Below are 17,237 nucleotides of genomic sequence, written 5' to 3'. Positions count from 1 at the left end.
CAGAAACGTGACAAACCAGCTGGTAATGAAGGCCTAACCCACAAACACAGTGAAATTTGCTTTCAAAGCATATAAAGAGGTTTATAAACATGTAATCTAAGTCACTTAAAACAATGTTTTGAAACAAGACAGAGTATGTGTACTTCTATTAAAGACGAAATGCATGAGAGATTCTTGAGTGCCCGCTACAATACCTACAGACAGAACTGAAAATGGACCCTGCATCACCCGGATAAGGCAAAGAAGGTAGCTGTTCTGAGTCTTCAAATGCTGCTGTAAATAACAGCAAGCCCTGCTCCTGGGGAACAAGGATGCAGGTTTGGTGAGGTAGGAATTTCTAAATAGATTTGCTATTTATAGACATCTGGATGCCCCAATCTGCATCAGTTCAGTGTGGTGGGGAGCTTGCTCTAATTAGCATCTGACTTTGGCTTTGGGAAAAATTGCTTTGTGAAACAAAGCTAACTTTTCTCTTTCTAAGAGGATTCTGCTGCTTAGGCCAGATGGAATTTGCTAACCCCTCTCCACTGAATCACATCAACATTCATCCATCAGACGAAAGACCCTGTTATTCCACTAAGCTGCCCATTGGAAAAGAAAACACTCTTTTGCAGGAATTTCCCTCTGCTGGAGAAAGGAAAGCCACCTCACGTTTACGGCATGCCTACCCTCTTCCGTGCACTTTGCCACAAGCTTTGATCCCCCCATCACTTTATCCCTCAAACATGAATGTGAGCTAATAGTCCTTTTTAAAAAAAAAAGTAAATTGACTTCTTCATCTGAATTCATGCTCAAAGATAATATTAAATATAGAAACACATGGAAATCGTCATATTGCACTATTCTACTGTTGATTTATTTATGTTTCCAAGTCCAGGAATTTGGTTTTATATATCAAAGACAAGGCTCATGCCACTTTTTCCTTTTTTTAACAAAGAAAAACTGTTTGCTGATTTCAGTGCAATTCGGAACACTGTTGTTGATAACAGGGCAATAATTATTACAATGGTGCAGATGCACAATTCTGCCTCTTTCTCTAGAGGTTTACTTTTTTGCACCTTTGCGGATGTAGACACACTCAGACTTATTCCACCTTTGGTATGCAAGATTAGAAATCAAATGATCTTGATATATTTTAGAAAAGGCAGAAAGTAGGGCAGAATTGAATAAAAATACTAGTAGCGTACTTTCACTGCTCCCCTTGGCAGATTTAGTCATTTTCTCCAGGTGCTCCTAGGCATTTAATTCATATTAATTCATAACCATTGATGCCCCTGCAGATTATAATTTCTGTTTTGGTATCTGACTTCCACCAAAGCCTGGGAACTCTTGAGATTAAAATGTGCCTTATTCATCTTTTTATCTCCAAGCCAAGCAGAAGTTAGGAAGTTAGTATCCCAGGCTTTCATAAGGTCATTAGCCAGAGCTATTTACAGAAGTATGGCACAGAAGGAAGGCTAAGGGATATTTGTGTAAGATCCAATTTTGGTTAAAATTTCACCTCTGGTAGTATATCCAGTTTAGAACCCAGTGCCTTAAAACAAAATATGGGTATGTGCTAGTTGATTCAAGATCTGCAGAAATAGACTGACTAAAGGCATTAGAAGTCCTCAATTCATAAAAGAGAAGATGGAGGGCTTCCCTGGTGGCGCAGTGGTTGAGAGTCTGCCTGCCGATGCAGGGGACACGGGTTCGTGCCCCGGTCTGGGAGGATACCCCATGCTGCGGAGCGGCTGGGCCCGTGAGCCATGGCCGCTGAGCCTGCGCGTCCGGAGCCTGTGCTCCGCAACGGGAGAGGCCACAGCAGTGAGAGGCCCGCGTACCGAAAAAAAAAAAAAAAGAGAAGATGGATAAGACTGGGAGGAGGATGAGTTGGGACGAGATAGTGCTATGGGGTGGCTTGGGGAACCCGGAGGCCCTTTCCACTTACTGAAGCAGCTGCTCCCCATTTTCCTAAGAACAGAGGACAGGAACTGGCTTATGCTACCAAAGGCAGGAGCCATGGAAGACTGGCAGGTACTTGGAAATGCATTACACTGGGGATAGCCGGTCAAATTATTTTCTGTGCCTGAGACTCTCTGTTTAGACTTGACTGAAAATAGGTGGCTTAAAGGACCTACCCTACCAGGATCCCTCTCCCAGATTTTCCATAAACCCTGGGATATTAGACACATTAAAACCTTGGAAATAACCCAGCATCCTCTGGGCAGACTGCCGAGGCCAGGAAGCTCAGCCTCAGCCCGAGAGCGAGGGAGACAGAAAAGGGCCCTGACTAGGGTTTTTCTCATCTTCATCCAACCATTCTGATTCCCCTGACCTAAAGAAAGAAAAGCAATGAAAAGGCATGTGGAGGGAAATAAATCTGCAAAAAAATTCAGGACCCTCTTTACCTACATGTGTCTCTGCTCTACCAAGACACAGAAGTAGAAGGCAACGTGAAAAAGAACTCTGTCGCTGACAGCCCTGTTTGAATGGCTGTTCCTCTTTAGGAACCGTGTTAAGAGGAGCTGAGGCGTGAGGGAGGAGTAGGAAGAAAAATGCCTTCACAGACACCCAGCGCTTCAGATCGTCCAAGTTTCCCTCATCGACTCAAGTTCACAACCCCGCGGGAAACTGGTGGGGCAGATAGGAGTGGCGAGGGAGAAGGAGACAGCTTTAAAAGCAGTTTGTTGTGCAGCGGATCAAAATCGGGTGCAAAGGGGAAAAAAAGCCATCTCCCCACAGTATACATCTATAGTCCAAACAGAGGCTACTTTGTTAGAAGATTCTAGAAATTCTGCAGACAGCAGAAGTCAACAGAGGTCAACAGAGTTAATTATTTATGAGGTCTCCCTCCCTGTCTCTTTAAAACAAAAACAATGACAAAAACACATTTCATTTTCTTTCCCGATGGATTCACAGGAGCCGCCTCTAGGTGTTGGCTCTCCTTTCTGCTAAACGCTGCCAGCGGGGCCTGCAACAGAAGCCGGGCCACCGGAGCACCTGCGGACTCTGTTTCACAGCCAGAGCGAGCTGGGCGGCCACCAGCAGTGAGGCCCAGCTGTGCTGACTGATAGGCTAATGTCCCATGTCATCCCTTCCAGTCCATGTCTCTGGCTCAGGGCTTCCCATCTGACCAGATGCACTGAGAGCTAAAAGCTCCAGGAGGCTGCTCCAAATCAGTCTAAACAAAGAGTGGCATTTACTTTGCACCACAGAAGCCTCATGCTAAAAGCCTCCTTGAAATTGATTGTACAACCTGGTCGTCCCCTCTGCTGCCGAGAGGGAAGGGACAGGTGAGGGACCACCCATCCCGCTGGAGACAGCCTTACAGTCCAAACAGAGATGCCTTCGTTTCTTACCTGGGCACACTCCACTTTGGCACACTCCCCAGTCTGGCAGGTCACTTGGCCACGGTCACACGTGCAGAACTCACAGGCCGAGCCCTTCCATATTTCATCCTGGTACCGCACAAGCCCCCCATGCGAGCAGCTTCCAGCAGGAGACACACAGTCCTCGCAGCATCGCCCATGACGCTGAGCTCTTCTCTGACCCTGAGGAAACAGAGAGAACGGCAGGGAAAGGGCAGGGGTCAGGAGGGCGCGAAAACATCCGACCTGATGGGGCAGAAGGACATAAAACACCAACTCTGTGTGCTGTTTTCTTCCCCCACCTAACCCAGCTGAGGCACGTTCCCCTTCCCCTCCCCCTCCTTCTTGGGAAGCAGGTCCTTCTTGCTTCCGAGCATCATAAAAACTTTTGATTCCCTCAAAGGACACACTGGACTAAGAGATGCATTTCCTAAATGACCCCGAATAAAGGTTCAAAAATCAAGCTACACACTCTCAAATACCTTTTCGCATCTTAACAGAGGGCAGGCCTGTTTGCGGCACCTGACCTCACCCCGGTCACATATACACGTGGTGCAGGCATTTTCACTCCACTGCTCACCATGCTGAGTGAAGAAAAGAAACGAAAAAGTGGAAAATCAAATGTCACATATATCAAGTAGAAACACAAGGCACATGACACAATTTTTTATCATAGTTTTTAATTGAGCCATATCGAATGTGCTCCTGAGAAATAATATCATCTAGGCAGCAAGAGGCTCTAAGAAAAAAAGTCAATCCATGTCCAAAGAGAACTTGGGATTCGTCTGCATCCAACTATATTCATTCCACAGATGCCTTGAGGGCCTGCTCTCTGCCAGACACACAGAGGGCCTGGAACATCAAGATTAATAGGAAGACCCTGTTTGCTGGCTACTTGATGGTCATTCTTTAGCTCTTCTTTGCTGGGAGACCCAGTTCTCACTGCTACACACTCACGTTCCCAGCTTCCCTTGCAGCCAGTGCACAGACTTGGTCCCAGTCCCAACGGAGGGGACCTCAGGGGAAGTGTGCTAGAGCAGTAGAGGTTGAGGAAAAGACTCTTCTCCCCCATAAAAGAAGAAAAGCCCATCCCTTTCTTCCACCAGGCTTTAGTCATGATTGGTTGAGGACAAGCTGCCTGAAGCTGTGGAAGCCACACTGGGGCATGAGGTGACAAGACAGAAAGCAAATGCCAACATGCTGAGGACGGCAGGGTGGAAAGATCAGAAGAGTGAAAATCCTTGACAACGTCATTGAGACCTGGATTGATCAACCCTGCAACTGTCCCACCTCTGGGCTTCCTGTTATATGAGATAATAAATGTTTCATTTTAGCTACTTTTAGAGGAGCATTTCTGTTGCTTGCAGCCAAGGACACCATAACAGGTATAGAGGCTCTCTCTTCCAGAAGAAATTAATCTAGCACATATGTGGCTACTGTATTGGACAGCACAGATCTAATATATACAAAAATCCTTTCCCCATTAGTTATTTTCATTTACACTTCAAGGGACCCATCTAGAATTTGTGTCATCCATCCCCTAATACTTGGTTCCAGATTCTCTACTGAGAGTCAAAAATCCCAATTTCTATTTGGTTTTCCTTAGAATGACCGGCAAACAAGGGAAGCAGATGGGTTAATTTTTTATATATTCTTTGCTTTCGAATAATGTAACCTTCTTTTGGCTCAGCTAGGCACTCCCAAGTCAGAACATTCATTCATTCAACTTGTTGCACTTACTTTTATTTAGTACCTACTATGTGTTGGGTAGTTAGCTAGACTGCCCCAATAGTACTTTCAAGTTTTCAGGGTCCACCCCCCCGCCCCAGCTTCTTGCCCTTTTCCCTCTCTCACCTTCCACTCCCATGCTCCCGGTCCCACTGTAAGGCAGGGGGACACTGTCTCTGGATATCAGTGCCTAAAAGCCAACCAAAGCAGGCAGACATTCCCAGAGCCTCCAACATAAGTGTAAACTGACAGTAACCAATGACAGTCTTTTTTCCCTTCAAGATGTGTGAACAGTAAGTTCACCAAGGTTCATGAACCAGGTACCGCCTGCCAGCACATTCTTTTGTATTTCTAATCCCCTCCGATTTAATTTTTTCACAAAGGCTTCCCATGAAGAGAAGAAAAAAGCCGTTTATGAACTGAGTTACTAATCCTGGCAAAGAGTCAGATGTGGGTGGGGGAGGTATGGTGGTTAGAAGGGCAGAGTGTAAGAATGGATGTCAAAACACCTACATGGGGCGCATCAAAGCTTACCTCGTAAACTCGGCCAGCTGCAGAGCAGGATCGCAAAGAGCACTGTGGACAACATTTTCCAGGGACTCGGACCACAGTTTCATCCTTGACACCCCAAAAACAGTCCATCAAAAGGCAGTATTAATAAAATCCACAACAGGAGGAAAATTTCACTCACAGCCAACTCAATCATGTGCCTCAAGCCTCCAGAAACAGCAATTTCCTCTCGTTTAATATTTATTAGTCACCTGGTGCTTTGATAAGAATGAGCACTTTTCAGGGCAGTGTGACTCTTAAGAAGTTTGCACATTCCTCAAGTCCCATCCACTTCTAAGAACAAACAAAAGCACAACTAATAACAATAATAATAGTACTTCGTGTTTGCCAGGCACTGTTTTAAGTATTTTACGTGACCCTGTAAAGTAGATGCTCTTATCCCGCCTTCACAAACAAGAAAATTAAAGATCAGAGAGGTTGTGTGACTTGTCCGAGGTCACAAAGCTGACCTGGTAATAGTAAATGGTTGGCAGAGGGACTTCAGGCACCAACCATTCAACACTTAAGAACATGTACCCTCCTGCTAAGTCACTGCTAATCTCAAAGTGAAGGTATCCCTCCCTTGATAAACTACCTCACTATTCTTTTGCATCTTTATGGGAATCCACACGTTTATATATACGCATTAGGAGGTCCTTAACATGAAAAAAAATCAGTCATGCCCGTAGATATCTAGGAATAAGCCAGTGCAGAGAAATGTGGGTGACAAACACTGAATGCCCAAAGAACCCCTACCGCCTTATTCCTACAGTTTCAGCTCTAACACCTGCACCCCCAGAATATTAGACCCTTTGTCACCACTGCCCTAAGAATTTTCACAGCAACAATCTCCTCGTTAATGCCAAAGAATCAGCTTCTCACTTTGACATCACCACAGCCTTTTGAATGGAAGGAAGGTAGGCAAATTAAAGCCAAGAGAAGGAGGATTAGAATAAACCGAGTTTCAGTGACTAAGAAGTGGTAGATCTTATACAGAAGATACCTCCTGAACAGTTAGCTGCACTTTCTCTTACAAAAAGCAGAGAATGAGATTTTATTATCATGGTTTGCTGTGGAATTCCCTCGGCAAGGAAAGAAGGCTGGTGTACTTTGGGGCATGTGTGTAGGGAGGTGTCAAGTAACCTTAATTTTTCATGGAAAGTTCCAGTCATGCTTTAGTGGCTTTTTTAACCCAATTATATATGATCAGCTAGATTAATGCATTCCTATCGAATAGGAATTCATTTCAAACACCTGAATCACTGGAATTCACATGACAACTGTTTTCTCTGCTTTAGGTTACCTTATTTCTTTATAATTCTGTAAAAATATTATGACCATTGATGTTTAATAGAGTATGTGAGAATTAGACATGCGTTGAAATCATTGAGCATTTCTTGACCTCAGAACTCTTGAGTTTAATGAAATTTCAGTGAGGAAGTAAAAATAAAGGTATATCTGATGTCATACTCAGTATTCAGTAAGTTTATGGAAGGAAACAATGAACGTTTACAACGTTAAGTAAACAGGGGACAAATGTCATGATCACAAATCTTGAACAGAAATATAGAGGTCGTATGAATCTATCTTAACCAGCATGGAGTAAACCCAAGGACAGGGGCAGAGTCAACTGGAGAGTGGGAGGTATGGGTGGCAGATAACTACCTGTGTAGAGGCTGGTACAGGAAAATCAAGTTTCCGATTCTCACTGGCAATAATTATGTATTTCATTGACAGAAACAAAACCTTTCTTCACAAACAGAGCCCAAAAAGGGCAGGGAGGAAAAGCATTTAAAGAGAAAATATCCCATTACGTGAGAGAACTTCCTGACTGAGAATTGAGACCCCATCTGGGCTGGTGTTTTATAAGCAGGACTGGAGAGGCAAGTAAGAAGAAGGTGAGCAGCAAAGTGGGTTAGAGAAACGGGAAAGGCGTTTTAGCTGTACATTTTTGTGGCTATCATACACTTGAATCCTATTATTCTGGTCTTTGTAGATTTGCCCTTCCAAACCTACAGACTACCCAGGGGCTAGTACGCTAGGGACTGATGACCAAACCCAGCCCACCACCGATCTCCGTAAACTTTGACTGGAATGCAGCCACATCCATTCATGTACATATTATCTATGGGTGTTTTCGTGCTATAATGGCAGAGTTGAGAAGCTGTTCCAACTATATGGCACACAAAGCTGCAAATGTTCACTCTCTGGCTCTTTACAGAAGAAGTTTGCCAACCCCGTGTCTAATATGGTACCCTCAGTAATCACAGGAGTTCAATGCCAAAATAACGTATGATTAATGTCATTACAATTTCGGGTAGGACCACCATTAAGGATATACAGTTGACCCTTGAACGATGCAGAGGTTAGGGGAGCTGACCTCCACACAGCTGAAAATCCGAATATAATTTATAGTCAGCCCTAGGTATCCACGGTTCCTCCACGTCTGTGGTTCCGCATCCGTGGATTCAACCAACCATGGATCGTGTAGTACTGTACTATTTACTATTGAAAGAAATCCATATATAAGTGGACCCATATATTTCGAACCACGTTGCTCGAGGGTCAACTGATTGAATTATGGTTTTCCATATTCCTTAAATAAAAATACTTAAGACAAAGTTTATAGTATGTTATGGCTCACAGCTCTTGACAAAATATCTTCTCCTGTAACACCTCTGAAGGTATAAAAATGAGATGAAAATTCTACCACCGAAAAGTAGAACAGCCAACCTCCTACCATTGCCGAGGAAGTCCCACTGGCCATAAGACTTTCTGTGGCCTTTCTTTGCTTTATAAACCCAAACAGAAATAAGAACCATCATTTCTTCCCAACTCTCTGCCTTCCAATATCAAACACAACATGGGTTTGTCCCCTCAGTGTGCGGCCACTGCAGTTTGAAGCCATTAGAGTGCCATCCTGGCCTTTCAACTCCCTCGATGTCTTTCTACCTAATCAGAGCCCATAATGTAAAAAAAAAAAAAAAAAAGGAAAACAAAACAAAAAGAGTGGGAAGTATGTGTGTTGGGGGAGGTGGAGGAAGTGATGAAAAGTGGGGAAGAAGACACCCAAATGTAAAGTACAGAGTCACTGAGAAACATGGCGAGAACCCTTGGAAATTGGGGATTACAGTTTTACATTTCATGAATTCAAAATGCAAGAGGGTTGGGCAGTGGAGAGAGAAAAATATCTGATCTCAGTACAACAGAGCTACACTACATGAAAACCTGCCAGACCCTTGGTTGAGGAAACACACACCTTTCTTAGCACCTGGCAATGGATCCAAGAAAGGGAATTAGCCAAGGGCAGGCTGCTTACCCTTGCAGCTTTCAAGCACTGGGTATGGACAGATTTCTCTTGACCAAGGCTGAGTAAACAGAAAGAAAAGAACTTGGGGGAAAAACTCTAAAGAGCAATAGAAAGTAATAACATTCTGAAGATGCACAGAAAGAACAGATTTCTGAAAACTAAGTACTGCAGGATCTCAAATAAAAGATTTAAAAGCCATTTTGCAACTTCAGTAAGATAGAAGAAAATGCAGTCTTTATTAAATAGAAGGAAGAAGCGATAAAGAAAGAAAAAGCATTGGGGTTAAAAAAAGATGAACCAGTGATAGGAGAAATAAGGACGAATTAAAAGAAAATTAAAGGAAAATCATCAAATTAAAATCTATACTGGAGGCAGTAAACACAAACTCAAGAAGCTCTCTCCATAATGCAGAGGAAAGACACAAAAGTGAAAATGATGAGAGAGGAAGTGACCAAGGCAGGGGAGCAATCTAAGAATCATAGGTGTTTCTGAAGAAATGAGAATAATTGGAAGAGACATGACTAATCAAAGCCGTAACTAAAGAAAACATTTCACACCTGGAATATAGACTGAAAGGGCTTCACAGTATTCTAGGCAAACTATGTGAAAAGACACCTCACTTGGAAATATCCTGGGAAAATGTTTTAAATATAAAGATGAAGAAACATCCTGCAAGAATTCAACAGAGTAAACTAACTGAATGTAACAGAATAGAAAGCAGAAAAACCTCAGGCTCCTCCATGGCACTAAATTCCAGGATTTAATGGAACAGAGTTTACAGGTTGATACGGGAAAAGATTATAATCTCCTTAAATTGTAGACCCCTACAAATTGTCTTTCATGAATGTAGGCAAAATAGAAAATAATTCTCAAACACTTAGTGGCTCAGAAGACATACCAATTTTTATCTTTTTTAAAAAACTCTGAAGATGAAGTTCAATTCACTTAGATTAACCAATATTGGGAATGGGAAAATTGTAGTATTAAAAAAACTGATGGGAGAAAATATTTGCAAATGAAACAACAGACAAAGGATTAATCTCCAAAATATACAAACAGCTCATGGAGCTCAATATCAAAAAAACAAACAATCCAGTCAAAAAATGGGCAGAAGACCTAAATAGACATTTCACCAAGGAAGATATACAGATGGCCAAGAGGCACATGAAAAGATGCTCAACATCACTAATTATTAGAGAAATGCAAATCAAAAATACAATGAGGTATCACCTCATGCCAGCCAGAACGGCCATTATCAAAAAAGCTAGAAACAATAAATGCTGGAAAGGGTGTGGTGAAAAGGGAACCCTCCTACACTGTTGGTGGGAATGTAAATTGATACACCACTATGGAGAACAGTATGGAGGTTCCTTACAAAACTAAAAATAGAACTACCATATGACCCAGCAATTCCAGTACTGGGCATATACACTGAGAAAACCATAATTCAAAGAGAGACATGCACCACAATGTTCACTGCAGCACTATTTACAATAGCCAGGACATGGAACCAACCTAACTGTCCATCAACAGATGGATGGATGAAGAAGACGTGGCACATGTATACAATGGAATATTACTCAGCCATAAAAAGAAATGAAATTGAGTTATTTGTAGTGAGGTGGATGCACCTAGAGTCTGTCATACAGAGTGAAGTAAGTCAGAAAGAGAAAAACAAATACCATATGCTAACACATATATATGGAATCTAAAAAAAAATGGTACTGATGAACCTAGTTGCAGGGCAGGAATAAAGAGGTAGACATAGAGAATGGACTTGATGACATGGGGTGGGAGGACGAAGCTGGGGCAAAGTGAGAGTAGCATCGACGTATATATACACTACCGAATGTAAAATAGTTGGCTGGTGGGAAGCTGCAGCATAGCACAGGGAGATGGGCTCTGTGCTTTGCGATGACCTAGAAGGGTGGGATAGGGAGGATAGGAGGGAGGCTCAAAATGGAGGGGATGTGGGGACATGTGTATGCATATGGCTGATTCGCTTTGTTGTGCAACAGAAACTAACAAGGTACTGTGAAGCAATTATACTCCAATAAAGATGTATTTAAAAAAATTGGTGATAATAGTATCAGGAAGAACTCTCATCAGACTGAACATTTTAATGAGCCTACAAAAATGTGGATGGTCTAGGGCTCTGTTCACAAGGCATCTGGACAGAAGCTGAAGGCAAGCAATTTCAGCATGAATTTACATCACACACTAAGGGAGCAACCCCTTATTTGAACACAGGAATTTCTCCTTTTGTCAGAGATGATCACTAATTCCTAACATCTGATTATAACTATGCAAACAAATATATCCACATTTGCCTACCAAAAAATTGGAATGAATTCCAAAAGAAATTCTATTGTGATCTTTTGGAATGGTGGAAATATGGAAGATCATTTCCTTCTCTGCTTTTCCGCTTTTTGCAAACTTTCCTTAAGGAATACAGATTCCTTTTACAATTTAAAAAACACTTTATGGGCTTCTCTGGTGGCGCAGTGGTTGAGAGTCCACCTGCCGATGCAGAGGGTGCGGGTTTGTGCCCCAGTCCAGGAAGATCCCACATGCCGCGGAGCGGCTGGGCCCGTGAGCCATAGCCGCTGAGCCTGCGCGTCCGGAGCCTGTGCTCCGCAACGGGAGAGGCCACAACAGTGAAAGGCCCGCGTACCACAAAACAAAACAAACAAACAAACAAAAAAATCACTTTATATTAAAAATCAAATTTTTCTAAAGCTCAACACCTGGAAATGCATTTCTTCTGATGAGCTTGTGTTTTTTTTGAAATGAATGAGTTTTAAAAAATGAATGAGTTAACACATATAAAAGGCTTGCAATCATGCTCAATGATGTGAGCAACTATTGTTTTGTGATTATTATTATACATAAATGATATGTAACTCATCATTTTGGGAGGCGATACAGTGTAATGGTTAAAAATATGTCAGGTGTGGTCTGTTGAGGTTGTCATGTATAACTGCCTAGGTTAGAAGCAATGACAGTTCATAACTGTGGTACCTTGAGCAAATTATTTAAACTTTGTATCTCAGTTTTATCTACTATAACATGGGATGATAATAATAGTTCCTACTTCACAGTGTTGTTACGCAAATTAAAAGCTCTTAAAATTAATGATTAGCACATAATATATGCCCCCAGTGTGGGGATGGTGATGGGCAGATGGTGGCGGTGAGAATGTTTCCAACAAAGGTGCTAATTCTACAGCACCTCTTTATATCATCAGAACACCCAATGGTTAATAGTGATATTAAATCAAGAAAAATGGTTTAAATAGTCTGACAGTTGGGTTTTTTTTTTTTTTTTTTTTTTTTTTTTTTTGCGGTACGCGGGCCCTTCACTGTTGTGGCCTCTCCCAGCCACTCCGCGGCATGTGGGATCTTCCTGGACCGGGGCACGAACCCGCGTCCCCTGCATCGGCAGGCGGACTCTCAACCACTGCGCCACCAGGGAAGCCCAGTTGGGTATTTTTTAATGTCAAGGCAAAACTATAGACTTGATGCAAGAGTGATTAAGATCAATCTATTTCCAAGATTTCAGAATGCTTGCATAGCAATTAGCTCTAAAGTATAGCAACAAATTTCATCTTTTTAAGTTAAACAATGCAAACTATAAGTGAGTCCTGTTTGAAGCCAGAATTTATCTTTAACGTTTTTTTAGAATGGGAACCAGTACTTTCAATTATTACAAGCTAACCTCTGATATGCACTCAGGGTTAAGTTTTTAAAGACTTAAAGCAGAAGATTCACAATGGAGTGTTTCCTCTATCCATCCTCCCACCTCCCTTATTGTAATGGTGGCAAACTGCTTAATTAACCTTCTTACACAAGGGGACTAAAGCCTGGAACGTGTGAATCAAAATGCCCCAACACTACAATATCTTCTGAATGTAAGATATTATGCAACTCTACCAAGAAACTCATTTGTAATCTGAAAGCTAGGACAAGACTTTGTGATGAATTGAGAGGTGTGACATGTGTGCAGTAGTTCCTGTAGTGTGGGTAATACAATCTAGTCTTTAAATTGATACATTTTCCCTTTATTTGGCATTTAGCATTTCTTGCCTAATTGCCTTTTGTCTGCCTTTAAAAATATTGCCCAATTGTCACAGTATGCCATGTTATTGATTTTGTTTTATCTGACACAAAGTACTGCTCTGTATCAACTGAATGTTGGCTTCCAGCTTTTTCTTAGATCGAAAAATGAGCTATTTTTCAACTGGAGGCAAACTCCTTTCATGGTTATCTGTCAACCGCTAAGAAACATCCATAGGAGCTACTGGAAGAAGAAAAAACTATAAAATACCACGTACACCAAATTTATTTGCAATTGATTTTCTATTGTAAATCTGTGTGAAGAGCCTAATGTTGTGAAAATCAGATCAGCTTTAAATGAAGAACAAGGTCCCCCTATTTTAAACCTCCCTGGAGAAAATCCTTTCATAATTTGAATCATTATCTAATAAAAATTAAATAAGTCACATCTGGATAATCAGGTTCAAAGACATGCATACGTCTTTAAAAAGCAGACTATACCTATGCATTGAAAAACAATAACAACCCTGATCATCTTACTGAATTTTCCAGATGTTCAGCTTCACATTTTTGGAACATCTGCAACTAGAGTTTGGCGGGCTTCTTTATGTGTACCCTGAAGGCTCAGTTTCGTTATGTAACAATTAGCCTAAATGGCTGGTAATTAGACCTATCTGTAGCATCTAAGGGTAAAAGAAATCTCTCAGGGGTGGTCTCTAAAAGTATAAGGAAAATAAAACCGCCTTTGCTTCTTGTTCTCAGTACTTCCGAGGTCTGCCTGACAAAATCTCAGAAGAGACTCCAAGTTCCTGAACAGTGAAGTTAACAGCCTGTGAAGGATCCACTCTGAGGCTGTCTTCCTTACCTGGTTACAAAACAGAGGATGACACTGAGCTGCGAAGCACTGGGCGACCCCGTTTCTACACACACACTTGGCGCACTGACTCAATGGCCAGTCCTCCCCATCCTGAAACACACGGCCTTCGTAGGAACAGGGTTCTGGAAGGTCAGAGCAATAAGGATTACTGGGGGGATTGCACTTGCTGATCCCAGAGCTGACTGCATGCGTGTGTGGCCAGTGCAGTCACACAGGGCCCTGTGCTCAGGGGCGCAGTGCAAACAACGGAGCCCCGTGCTTGGGGTATTGCTCTGCAGTCACTGTATGGAGTTCTTAAGTTTCTCTCTGAGTTTCATAAGTGAAGTCTGGTGCGACAGGTAGCATGTGCGACAGGTAGCATGTGCTAGGGGTTTGGGGTCTCACTCATGCATGGCCCTACCTCCCCGCTGCCTCCTTGCCTTCTGGGTTCTCAGGAGCCTGACCCCAAATCCATGCCCAGTGAAAGCTGCCACCCTCCAATCATAGCAGGGACCTGGGTGTGGGTGGCTGGGGAGTGCATGTACCCTAAGCACCAAGCAGCGGGGGGACTCGGGACACCTGTGGGGGGGGGGTCTTACCCACCCAGCAAATATCTCCGTGCCTTAGGGAGTGTGACATGAATAATAAATTAAAAACAGGACAGGTTGCAAAAGCCATGGAAGAAAATAAAAGCTTTTTCCCCCTGCTTTTTGAACAATGGGCCCTGCATTTTTATTATGCACTCAGTAAAGTATGGAGTTGGTGCTGGCTGATCCTCTAATCTCTCCAGGCAAAATGCTCCCAATAGATCTTTCTCATGGACAGCCAACAGGAAAGCACCCTAAAATGTAAGAAAGAAGCCCACAAACCCAGACAGCCCACTCTCTACCCTATCCCTAAACTCTGTTGTTGGAGTATTTTTACTTGTAGGGTTATTTGGCCCAAAGCAGCTGCCCGTCCTTTTCTGGTGGATGACATCTGAAATGCATGAGGAATGCATTCTACTTTCATCCTTTCCTAACCATACTTTTGAATCCCCAGAAGGGTTCTCCAGGGTAAACAGTCACCAGGAATAGAATAACTGGGGATCAGAAAGAAACCAGAGGTCTTTTTAAAAGGAAAAGGCAAGGATAGAGTGTAGCTTCCAGGTGCTAGTTAAAAAGAGTAATTTTAGCTATTATACTCCAGGAGAGAATATAATACAGAAATGACAATAATTCATATTTACCGTGAAGTAAACACTACTTAATTATAAAAATGGAAAGGGACATATATCCCTAAAATGTAATAAAACGGTACGTGGTCCAAGCATGGATTCTAAGGAGAGGGCCTGGAAGCATGCCCCTGGCTTGCTGAGCCATGCCTTGGTTTGCAGGCAGGCATAATCTCCACAGCGAAGAGGCCATGAAGACAAAGGAAATACCTGCTTCCTACTTGGTGTGTTGTGGAGAAAGATGTTATGTCAACTGAAAGACCAGCCAGCAGAATTAGTGGCAGTGTTACTACATGATGGAGAAGTGATTTGTTCGTTCTTCTCTCCACCGAGAGGCAGGAGGAACTATTAATACCTTGGCCTTATGCAACCACAGCAAAGGGTCTTGTCCTTCCTCCCTTTCCTTCTTAGGAGCTATGAACACAGAGGGATTGCATCTGGCCAAGGCAAAATAATACATCAGAGAGTCTCAGAATCTCAAGTTTGGAATGGAGCTCAGTCTCTGCAACATTGCTTCTGCCACGTGCAAGGCTACATCTCCGTTCCAATAAGGAATGGGGTTACGGATCTTTGTACCACACTGAGCAAGAAAGAGAAGAGTTGGGATGTCACCAGGTAAACCTCAAAGGCAAAGAGGGTCTCTCTCTACAAGCTCATACTCACTCCCGGGGCCCACACAGACTGGGCAGCAGCTTCCTTCAGGGACGAATTCCAGCTCCTGGTGTCCACACAAGAGTGGTGGGCACGGTCGGGAGGTGCATCGGACTTCCCCATGAGTGCAAGAGCACACACTGCATGGGGAGGAGGCCCACTCTGTCCCATGCTGTGCGTTAGGGGAAAAAAAAAAGACAAGAAAATTATTGTCAGAATATAGGCTTTCATCTGACCAAACAGAAACAAGCCTTCTCTTAAACAAATGAAGGATGGAGCTCAGGAGAGATGGAAGAAGGCTCTAGGCTTGCAAGGCTGAGGCCAGGGTTTGCAATATTCCAAGTCAGAGACCAATTTTTTTTTTTAATTTATTTTTTTAACATCTTTATTGGGGTATAATTGCTTTACAATGGTGTGTTAGTTTCTGCTTTATAACAAAGTGAATCAGTTATACATATACATATGTTCCCATATCTCTTCCCTCTTGCGTCTCCCTCCCTCTCACCCTCCCTATCCCACCCCTCCAGGCGGTCACAAAGCACGGAGCTGATATCCCTGTGCTATGCGGCTGCTTCCCACTAGCTTTCTACCTTACGTTTGTTAGTGTATATATGTCCATGCCTCTCTCTCACTTTGTCACAGATCACCCTTCCCCCTCCCCATATCCTCAAGTCCGTTCTCCAGTAGGTCTGTGCAGAGACCAATTTTAAAATTGAGTTGTATTTTCCTTTTTTATCCCTAAAATTTTACATTTGAAAATTTCAGAGAAGCACAAAAATAAAATAAAAATGACCCCAATCCCATCATTTAAAAAATTCTATGCAGACCAAAGTAAAATACGCACACATACATGTATATCTACTGAATTCTTTATAATAGTTATATTATTTTCAATATAGCTCCCACTCTGTATTATGCTTCTTTTTTTTTTTTTTTTGGCCTTTACTTTTTACCCTGATGAGTTCCCATATTTGTGTTCTCTCTCTCTCTCTCTCCCTTCCCCCACCCCTCTTTCTCTGTCTCCCGTTCCAGTGATCTTATGGTCCCAGGGAACCTGTCATAGACAGCAGGAGGCAACTGGTCCAAATTGTAGAGCAAACTCATTCCTGGCGAGGGTGTCCATCTACACACACAGAATGTCCCTAGCCCACTTTAGGCTGGGATATGACATTCCCAAAGCTGGCACCGTATCGGTGATCTAACAGATCTATGTTTTGAGTTATATGATTTACTAAGCACCAAGAGTATCTAAATGGGCCACTCTCAGATGTGATGCAGAGTGAGGGCAGGGGTAAACCCTGAATGTAAAAAGCTACAAGTATGTTGATTGCTTGGGGAAGTAGCTGTCAAAATACGTTATGTTCTCAATGGCAGAGTGGAATGGTGGTGGCCTTTTAAAAAATGTATGAAAAAAAAAATGAGCTTAGGGTTTCCCTGGTGGCGCAGTGGTTGAGAGTCCGCCTGCCAATGCAGGGGACACGGGTTTGTGCCCCGGTCCGGGAGGATCCCACGTGCCGCGAAGCGG

General features: G+C 42.8%; 1 protein-coding gene across 1 annotated transcript in view; it reads right to left on the bottom strand.

Annotated features, from left to right (window-relative positions):
- Nucleotides 1-17,237, bottom strand: part of FRAS1 (Fraser extracellular matrix complex subunit 1) — a gene marked incomplete at its 3' end in the record, with an annotated part of 462,769 nt that overhangs the window by 248,334 nt on the left and 197,198 nt on the right. Inside the window, exons 5-9 of the mRNA XM_082837588.1 lie at nt 15,725-15,884; nt 13,858-13,991; nt 5,613-5,696; nt 3,833-3,934; nt 3,342-3,533 (exon numbers count right to left, since the gene is read on the bottom strand). Of these exons, the coding sequence (XP_082693714.1) occupies nt 3,342-3,533; nt 3,833-3,934; nt 5,613-5,696; nt 13,858-13,991; nt 15,725-15,884 (672 nt within the window). The remainder of the gene's footprint in view (nt 1-3,341; nt 3,534-3,832; nt 3,935-5,612; nt 5,697-13,857; nt 13,992-15,724; nt 15,885-17,237) is intronic.

Source organism: Leucopleurus acutus, assembly GCF_964270905.1.
Source record: "Leucopleurus acutus genome assembly, chromosome: 4".
Taxonomy (NCBI): domain Eukaryota; kingdom Metazoa; phylum Chordata; class Mammalia; order Artiodactyla; family Delphinidae; genus Leucopleurus; species Leucopleurus acutus.
Note: the sequence above shows the minus strand (reverse complement) of the source record. Positions and strands in the feature narration are given on the sequence as shown.